Source organism: Pan troglodytes, chromosome X (assembly GCF_028858775.2).
Source record: "Pan troglodytes isolate AG18354 chromosome X, NHGRI_mPanTro3-v2.0_pri, whole genome shotgun sequence".
NCBI lineage: Eukaryota > Metazoa > Chordata > Mammalia > Primates > Hominidae > Pan > Pan troglodytes.
This window is the reverse complement of record NC_072421.2, coordinates 49,121,609-49,130,862: the sequence shown is the minus strand read 5'-3', so window position 1 is coordinate 49,130,862 and position 9,254 is coordinate 49,121,609. Positions and strand designations below refer to the sequence as shown.

The window sequence follows — 9,254 nt, the reverse complement described above, 5'->3', positions numbered from 1 at the left end:
CTTAGAATGGCCAACTGAGCTGTCCATGGTCACATCACCTAGATTGAACCCATCTCCCTGGCGCGGGCCGGGCCCACTGCGGGTGATCCATTAACTATTTATCTAATGAACAAACTAAAGTCCATCTCCTCCCCAAGGAAGAGAGATGAGGACCAGACCCCCATTCCACTCCACTGAGTCAATTTTTCTTGCCTGTTTTCCTGTCTACTAAGGTAACAGTAAGGTCGGTTGCCCCAGCAACTGCCCTCCGACTGCCATGGCAACCGCCAGCTCTCCACCTTGCCCTTTGGGCATCTCCATGGCGACGGGAGGTCTGGTGGGGCTGCCAGCTCCCCAGGCTGCGCCTGCGTCGGTCGGGTGGGTGGGGTGGGGGCGGGGGAGGGGGGGGGGGCCTGGTTCCGGGCGTGCGCAGCCGCAGACCGCCGCAGCCTCGCCAGCTCGCCCCGGCACTGCGCACTTGCCAGCCAGTCCGCCCGTCCGGAGCCCGGCTCGCTGGGGCAGCATGGCGGGGTCGCCGCTGCTCTGGGGGCCGCGGGCCGGGGGCGTCGGCCTTTTGGTGCTGCTGCTGCTCGGCCTGTTTCGGCCGCCCCCCGCGCTCTGCGCGCGGCCGGTAAAGGTGCGACCCCAGTCCGGCGAGGGGTGGGGGTTGGGGGAGGATGCCACTGGCGAGGGTTGGGGTTGGGGCTGCGCCGCCTCACCCCCGCCCGAGCCGGCTCCCGGGACGTGCGGAGAGATCGACGAGGGTGGCCCGGGCTCCGGCCGCCGGTCCGCGCCCAGGCCACGCCGGCACACCTGAGACCTGACTTGGTCTCTGCCTGTGCGGGTGGCGTTGTCCGGGGCGCCGCCGGTAACCGTGCCCTGCCCACCTCTCCGTGCCCGGTGCCTGTGACGCTGTCCACGGCACTAAGGCGCTTTAAGAAAGGGCGCGCGCGCATCGGTGTGTGTGCGTGTGATGTGAGGACAGCGGTGTGGAGGTGTCGTGTCCTTGAAAGTGTGTGTTCTTTGGTTTGAGCGCTTCCAAGTGTCCTAGAAAGGTGCCGTGGTGCGTCTGGGTGTGTAGTGTGTGTGATACCGGGATAATTCTGTGCGCGATTCTTTTGTGGGTCCGATTGTTTTCTCAGTGACACCGTGTGGATATTTGTGAATCCTTATTATGTGTGTTGGCTTGGCCTATGGGCGTGTCTCTCTCTCTCTCTCTCTCTCTCTCTCTCTCTCTCTGTGTGTGTGTGTGTGTGATTTCGTTTGTGTTTGAGAGGGAATGGTCTTCGCATCTCCGTGTGCACATTCCATAGTGGTTCTGTTGGACCAAGTGCCTGGGATTTCGTTTGCGTGTTCCTGAGACTGTTTCTCTCCGTTTCTTTGTGGAGCTGTGTCATCCTGAGGAGAGGAGCCATGATGTCTCTCTGCTGCATTGTGTCTTTAAGGATGGTGCATGTCCTTGCACCTGGGTGGCTTGGCGATTGTAACTGCAGGAGCAGCTGCGGATGTGAACGTGTGCAGGTCCTTGCATGTGGCTGTGGCAGTGTTGGGCTGTATATGTGACATCTCCAGGCCTGTCAGTCCTCATGAGTGTGTGTGAGGCTGTGATTGCTGGTGAGTGTGATACCCCGGGGTGACTGAGGAGTGGTGGGCGCCAGCAAGGGCACTTGGAGAGGCATCCTCCTCTAGCTCTTCAATACTGTCTGCATCAAAGATGGGAATTAAAAAAAACTGTTACCTTATATCCGTGTAACAATGTGTTTAATATATATGTACAATGTAAAGAATGATGACAAAATAACTCTCTCGTGTAGCAGTCACTCAGCTTAATAAATAGAGCCTGACCAAGAGTTAGAAGCCCCTGCGTGCCCCTCGCCATGGCAGCCCCTGTCCCCCCACAGTCCTTATTCTGTATTTTCTGTCCATTGATCCCTTACTTTTGTTTGTAGCTTATCACATAGGTGTAGCTCTCAAAAAAAATCCATTGTTTAATTTTTCCTGCTTTTGAACATCATTGAAACGGAATCATACTGGGTGACTGGTTCCTCGTAGTCACTAGGGGTCACTAGGAAGTCCTCAGGGTGTCTAGTAGTCTCAGGCAGTCTGCAGTGAAATTCTGGAACTTGACGTGTTTTTTTTCCCTTGGCTCTATTCTGGTCGCGAGATTCATCCAAGTTGATGCATGTGGCTGTAATTCATTTATTTTTATTGCTGCATAATATTACATCCTATGAGGACATCATGATTTATATATGTATTCTCAATTTGTCAGTGGACATTGGATTGTTTCCAGGCTTTTCTTTCTCCCCCGCCCTTTTATGCTATTACGAACAGTGCTGCCGTCATCTTTCACGAACTTGTGACCAGTAGCATATGTGCCAAAACTGCTCTGGGGAGTGACATCCCAGGAGTGGGTCATAGGATATGTACATCTTTTTAGATATTGTCAAACCGCTCTGCAAAATTACTTTGCCAGTTTAATTCTCACCAGCATAGTATGAGAGTTCCCATTTTTCTGCATTCATATCAACACTTCATATTATCAGACTTTTTGATTTGGGTCAATCTTTTGGTTATATTATGCATAGTATCTCCCTGGCATTTTAATTTGCTTTCCCCTGATTACTAATGAGGTTTTTAATTTTATTTTATGTTTGTTAGAGACAGGGTCTTCCTCTGTCATGCACGCTGGAGTGCAGTGGTGCGATCTGGGCTCACTGCAACCTTGAGCTTCTGGACTCAGGTGATCCTCCCACCTCATCTTCCCAAGTAGCTGGGACTATGGGCTTGTGCCCCGCTCTTTTTTTTTGGTTTTATTTTTTGTAGAGACAGGGTCTCGCCATTTTGACCAGGCTGGTCTCAAACTCCTGGCCTCAAGCGATCTTCCTGCCTTGGCCTCCCAAAGTGCTGGGATTACAGGCATGAACCACTACACCTGGCCCAATTTTTCATATGTTTAGTAATCATTTTTGTGAAATAGGCGATCATGTATTTTTTCTATTTCTGTATGAGTTTGTTTTTCTCTTACTACTTTTTAGGAATTCTCTGTATCTTCTGTGTACTACACTTTCATTGACTATTTGTGTTGCAGGCATCACTCCCTTTAAACATATTTATATGTGGTCTGTATGTTTCTTTTCCAAACCTTCACAGTCATTTTTATGATCTTTTATTCCTTGCTCAGATTATTGGTACCCTCTTTTATTTCTTTAAACTTGTGGAAATTGTTTCAAAACTGCTTGAACTGAAAATTTGTCATTGGGTAATTTATTCTACAGATGAACTTGTACGCATGCCAAATGATATATGAACAAGTTTATTCATATAGTTCCTATTGTCCACAATATTAAATATGGAAAAATCTATAACTGTCATATCTACCATCACTACTCTTATGAAGAAACTCGGTCTCCAGGAGTGGGGGTGGGGAGGGAGGAATTATGAGAGTCACCAAGGGATCACTGGCGCGCTGTGGGGTGGGGGTGGGGGGTGTCTGGGGATCTTTGGTGGTCTTAAGTGCGTGTGGAGATATTTGGTGGTTTCCAGTGGCCTTAGGGGTGTCCGGGTATATTTGGATGGTCACGGTGCTTTTGGTGGCATCTGGGATGTTTGAGGCCCACGGAGCTTCCCGGGCTGGGGTTCCCTGTCTCGACGGACGCTGACAAACTCTTTTCCCCCACCTCATTTTCCCGCAGGAGCCCCGCGGCCTAAGCGCAGCGTCTCCGCCCTTGGCTGAGACTGGCGCTCCTCGCCGCTTCCGGCGGTCAGTGCCCCGAGGTGAGGCGGCGGGGGCGGTGCAGGAGCTGGCGCGGGCGCTGGCGCATCTGCTGGAGGCCGAACGTCAGGAGCGGGCGCGGGCCGAGGCGCAGGAGGCTGAGGATCAGCAGGCGCGCGTCCTGGCGCAGCTGCTGCGCGTCTGGGGCGCCCCCCGCAACTCTGATCCGGCTCTGGGCCTGGACGACGACCCCGACGCGCCTGCAGCGCAGCTCGCTCGCGCTCTGCTCCGCGCCCGCCTTGACCCTGCCGCCCTCGCAGCCCAGCTTGTCCCCGCGCCCGTCCCCGCCGCGGCGCTCCGACCCCGGCCCCCGGTCTACGACGACGGCCCCGCGGGCCCGGATGCTGAGGAGGCAGGCGACGAGACACCCGACGTGGACCCCGAGCTGCTGAGGTGCCCGGCAGGGGGTGGGAGGGGTCGGGCGCCTGCGTCAGGGGAGGACGAGGGCGAGGAACTGGGAAGCCTGCTTCCCCCGTGGAGTGCGAACCCCTAAGTCCTGGGGCCCTAAGAGGGAGTGAGGTCCTGGATCCAGGGAGTCCGGGCAAGGATGCCTGGCTGACTCAGTGGGGGAAGTGGACCCCAGGTCCTGGGAAGGGGAGAGGGAGGCGGGGAAGCCACAGTTTCTGGGATGAAAGGCGAGGACGGCTGTCTACTGAAAGCAGTGGGCTGAGGACGCCTTCTTGGGGAGGGAACCGTGTCCCCAGGCAGTATGTGGTTGTGGATCCTGCGTTCTGGGCCCCGAGCGTGGGGCGGGGGAACGCCCCACCGCGGACACCGCCTCACTGCACTGCGCTCGGCCCTGCAGGTACTTGCTGGGACGGATTCTTGCGGGAAGCGCGGACTCCGAGGGGGTGGCAGCCCCGCGCCGCCTCCGCCGTGCCGCCGACCACGATGTGGGCTCTGAGCTGCCCCCTGAGGGCGTGCTGGGGGCGCTGCTGCGTGTGAAACGCCTAGAGACCCCGGCGCCCCAGGTGCCTGCACGCCGCCTCTTGCCACCCTGAGCACTGCCCGGATCCCGTGCACCCTGGGACCCAGAAGTGCCCCCGCCATCCCGCCACCAGGACTGCTCCCCGCCAGCACGTCCAGAGCAACTTACCCCGGCCAGCCAGCCCTCTCACCCGAGGATCCCTACCCCCTGGCCCCACAATAAACATGATCTGAAGCAGCTCTGTGCTTGTCTGTGTGAGTGGCAGTTTCTAGGGGCTGGTGGTTCCCCGCGGTGGTGGTTGCCCTTAGACCAGGAGAGAGGAGACTCTACCCTGGGTCCTGCACTTTAGAGCAATCACCTGCTCAGTGTATGTCTCTCCTAGGGGTGGAGGGGAAGACATCCACATGGACAATCGCGGATCTTGTGTCCCCCTTTTAGGCCTCACTTGGGTATGGGGATCCCAGGCTTTGAGGCCACTTTCAGGGCCTGCACCATCATCTTCCAAGGGACCATCCTCCTGAGGGCCAAGGGGTGGCTTTGTGGGGCACGTGAGTAGAGCTTGAGGTGCTGGCTGGGATGTCGCAGGCACACATGAACACCTCCTGATGTGGGGAAGAGAAAAGGAGAGGGCGGAGAGAAAGGGAGAGGGCACTGAGGGTCGGGAGGCCCCAGTGCAGGCACACTCTTTGGCAGACAGGCACATTCTGGCAGGGAACTCTGAGAAGGCTGAGAAATTGGAGCCTGGGTATCCAGGTCACTAATAAAGTGTATTTGCCAAAGTAGGATAGGGTGTATTTCATTTACTTTGTAAAGCTTGATTCGTAATGTCTGAACGTTTACATATTTAGTTATGTAGTGTAGAGGCCTACCTGTACTCTTGCTCCAGGCCCTGGATATACTGAGGGTTGCTGTGGTGGCAGCTGATTTGTGGCCATGGTCTTTGCACTGGCTAGTCCCTCTGCCTCTGGATATCTTCAGGTTTTTGTCCAGATGTCACCTACTCTCAAGAAGGCTTTCCTGGACTTGTCACCCTATTCCTTCACCTGCCTTTAACACGTAGCCTTTATCACTATCTAGCCTGATGCCATATCTATAAGGGCAAGGATTTTTAAGTGTCTTGTTTGCCTCTACCTCCCTTATATATAAAGCGGAGCCTAGCACACACAGTGGGCTCCCCCTGAATTTCTTGAATGAAAGAATTCTCACAACTCAAGTAACATTCTACCCAGTCTCACTCCCACCCACATAACACTCGGCATGGAGGCAGCTTTGAAACCCAAAACACCATTTATTTAATTTTGCACAAAATCTTTCAACTTGACATAACAAAAGCAACATTAGGCACTCCCATGTTACCAAAAAGCCCCTCACCAAGTGAAAACAAGAGAGATGTCCATCTTTCCCTAGTATACCGGATGTGTCCCTCAAGGCTAGTTGCCTCAGGGGTCTCATGTCAAATGAACAATCACCCTGGCCTGGGGGAAGGTCTACATTTCTTGGCCAAGACCTTCAGGCCACAGAGCAGCCACAGTGGCAGGTGGCCTTCTGGTGCCGGGTCTTCTCCCTACAGGACCTTGCCATGGGTTCCTTCGCCATGGCCTCCTGGACCCTCTGGATCTCATGGACCAGCAGGGAAAAGGCCTCCTCCACGCCTTGCCGTGTTTTGGCCGAGGTCTCCACGAAGTGGGCCCCCCAGCTGTGTGCGAGGGCTGCAGCAGCGGCATGAGCATCTCCAGCAGTGGTCACAAGGTCACACTTGTTGCCCACGAGGACAAGGGGCTGGGCGGGGTGAGGGCCCCAGGTGGCCCATATCTGCTGCAGCTGGATCAGAGACGAGGGGTCATCGAGAGCGAAGACGCCCAGCACACCATCACAGACAGCCAGGCACTGGTCACGCAGGGCCCTATGGATGGCCTGCCCTGCTGTGTCCAGCACATTCAGAATGCAGTCCCCACTGTCCAGGGTCAACTCCTTCCAGTAGGAATCCTGGATGGTGGGGTCGTGGTCCTCCACGAAGCACTGGTGGTTCAGCTGGATGGTCAGCGCACTCTTGCCCACGCCACTGGCGCCCACCACCACAGCCTTGTACTCAGGCAGCTGCCTGCCAACATCCCTGCGGCGTGCCTGAGCCCGGTGGGTTTCCCCCTGGAAGGAAGGGCTCCATGTGGCCAGGCCCAGGTCGAAGGTGCCAGGCTTTGTTGGCAGCTCCATGACCCCAGCAGGCAGCTCAGGGAAGAGACGTGGGCAGCAGGCTCTGCAAGTGGGAAGAGAAGAAGCAAGACAACAGGGGATACGTTAGGGGAGACCATTTGAGGGCAAGGAGACAGTGGGGTGTCATTATTTCAACATTTATTGAATGCCTATTGTGTGCTGATCACCTTCCAATTTGCATGCTATATATATATGATTTATGTTGTTTTCTCCCTGTCCCACGTCCCCCCATCTCTCCTTCCCTCCTCACGCGAATCAACAACTGTGAAGGCTGGATTTCCCAAACAGCTTTATTGAGATGTAATTTACATCCCATCAAGTTCAGCCAGCTAGTGTCCAATTTAACGGGTTTTAGCATATTCACGAAGTTGTGCAACTATCACCATAAGTAAATTTTAGAACATTTTCCTCACCTGGAAAAGAATCCCCATGCCCATTAGCAGTTCCTCCCCATGACGGAGGGAGGGCAGGATTTTGCCGGTTTTGGTCACCATTGAACCCTAGCCCAGCACAGTGCCTGCCAGACAGTAGGGACCCAACATTCCCACCCCCAGAAGGTTTATGTTCTAAAAGGCAGAGACAGATAATACAATAAACCAAATAAATATGTAAATCACGTGGTCTGTTAGCCATTATCATTAGAATGTAGTCTTTATTAATTATTCAACACACATTTATTGGGAACCTACTGTGTGGCAAGGACATGGAGTTGGGCAATAAATAGACAACAAACTGTAGCCCTCATGAAGGTTATATTCTGGTCGGGGTGAGAGACAACAAACTAGGTTAAAAAGGGGGCGGGGCACAATGGCTCACGGCTGTAATCCCAGCACTTTGGAGGCCGAGTCGGGTGGATCACCTGAGGTCAGGAGTTCGAGACCAGCCTGCCCAACATTGCGAAACCCTGTCTCTAATAAAAACACAAAAAAATTAGCCAGGCGTGGTGGTGGACGCCTGTAATCCCAGCTACTCGGGAGGCTGAGGCAGAAGAATCGCTTGAACCCGGGAGGCGGAGGTTGCAGTGAGCTGAGATCACACCACTTGCACTCCAGCCTGGGAGATAAGAGCAAAACTCCGTCTCAAAAAAAAAAAAAAAAAAAAAGTGAACTATATGTCAGTAGCGGGTGATAAGCATGCAGAAGGTGCTCAGTTCATGCCAGGCTTTTAAATTATAATTTAATCTCCATTCATTAATTCAAGAATCTTCCTTCGTGCCAGGCATTGTGATATGGCAGTTAACAAAACAGACCCCAGTCCCTGCCCTTGTGAGGATTGGATTCTGGCAGAGAGAAAGAGACAGTAACAAGATAAGGAACAAGGAAGTTGCATGTTCGAAGAGGATGGGCACACGGCAGGTGGTCAATTAGTGTTAGTTATTAGCAGCACATCCCCATTCACTCAGTGAATGCCCCTCGGTGTCCTTGGGCTCAGGAAGTGCCCTGCTTAGTGCATCCTAATGGCTGTTGCCACGACTCCCCTCCGAAAGCCTGGCGCAGCGGCAGTTTGGGGGCGGATGGTGGCTTCGAGGTTTGGTGGAGCTGGAGATCCGGAGGTCGGAGTCGGGGCAAGGTCCCAAATGGGGATGCGGCCGCGGCGTCCTCAGCTCTGAGGGATCCCTGGGAATAGTCACTGGCGGCGTTGGCCCAGAAGGAGCGGGGGCGGGATGAAGAGAGCAGGAAGCGGAGGACGGAGCTTGGGGGTCCCCGACGGTTGGGGACAGGAAGAAGACCTGGAGGACTGCGGGGAGGGGCGAGGCGGCGGCGCACGTGGAGGGAGAGGTCGGCTTCTGGGGGTCCTGTAGGGGTGCCCGGCCATCTTTAGGGATGGGTCAGAAGGCAGAGGCGGGGTCGAGGCTGCCTCTTAAGTCGGGGTCTGAGCGGCTGGAGTCTGGGGGCGCCGACGGTGAGGAAGGAAAGCCCGGGGCCTGGCCGAGTGGCGGAGCGCAGCTTCCACCCCAGGTGCCTGGCGGGACGGGGCCACACTCGCCCAGTCCCCGCGACGCGCAGGGAGGCCGCGGCCCTGGTCCCCAAGGCTCCGCTCCCGGGAGGAGCCCGAGGCGCAGAGGCACGTGCCGAGGGAACTGGCCCGGGGTCTCAGCCCGCGGGAGGCGCCGGGGATTGGGGGCTCGGTCCTCTCAAGTGGCGCGGAGCCCCCGGCGGGTCCCCTGGGCTCCTGGCGGGTCCCCGTGGCCGCGCGCTCAGAGCCGCTGGGACCAGGTTGGGGGGCTTCGCCCAGCTCACCGAGGCTGGCGCGCTAAGGGGCCGGGACCTGGGGTTAGGGCGGCCTCGCCAGGTCGTGCTTTCCCGGACGAGGCCGGGTGAGGTGCAAAGCTCGGAGTGCGGAAGGGTCCCCGAAACCAGG

General features: G+C 55.7%; 2 protein-coding genes across 2 annotated transcripts; one reads left to right on the top strand and one right to left on the bottom strand.

Annotated features, from left to right (window-relative positions):
- The first annotated feature begins 400 nt into the window (after window positions 1–400).
- PCSK1N (proprotein convertase subtilisin/kexin type 1 inhibitor) lies at window positions 401–4,921 on the top strand. Its single transcript, XM_016943535.4, has 3 exons — window positions 401–616; window positions 3,675–4,147; window positions 4,560–4,921. The coding sequence occupies exons 1-3, from the start codon at window positions 503–505 to the stop codon at window positions 4,753–4,755; spliced, it is 783 nt and encodes a 260-aa protein (XP_016799024.1). The 5' UTR covers window positions 401–502; the 3' UTR covers window positions 4,756–4,921.
- Window positions 4,922–6,094: 1,173 nt separating this feature from the next.
- ERAS (ES cell expressed Ras) lies at window positions 6,095–6,977 on the bottom strand. Its single transcript, XM_063804297.1, has one exon. The coding sequence runs from the start codon at window positions 6,891–6,893 to the stop codon at window positions 6,192–6,194; it is 702 nt and encodes a 233-aa protein (XP_063660367.1). The 5' UTR covers window positions 6,894–6,977; the 3' UTR covers window positions 6,095–6,191.
- Between the last annotated feature and the right edge of the window lie 2,277 nt (window positions 6,978–9,254).

What these genes read in the sequence shown, in the direction of transcription:
- ERAS (XM_063804297.1), bottom strand. Translation starts at nt 6,893, where the DNA reads ATGGAGCTGCCAACAAAGCCTGGCACCTTCGACCTGGGCCTGGCCACA.
- PCSK1N (XM_016943535.4), top strand. Translation starts at nt 503, where the DNA reads ATGGCGGGGTCGCCGCTGCTCTGGGGGCCGCGGGCCGGGGGCGTCGGC. An exon ending in TCTGCGCGCGGCCGGTAAAG is followed by an intron (nt 617 to 3,674) that starts GTGCGACCCCAG and finishes ATTTTCCCGCAG; the next exon opens with GAGCCCCGCGGCCTAAGCGC. An exon ending in GTGGACCCCGAGCTGCTGAG is followed by an intron (nt 4,148 to 4,559) that starts GTGCCCGGCAGG and finishes TCGGCCCTGCAG; the next exon opens with GTACTTGCTGGGACGGATTC.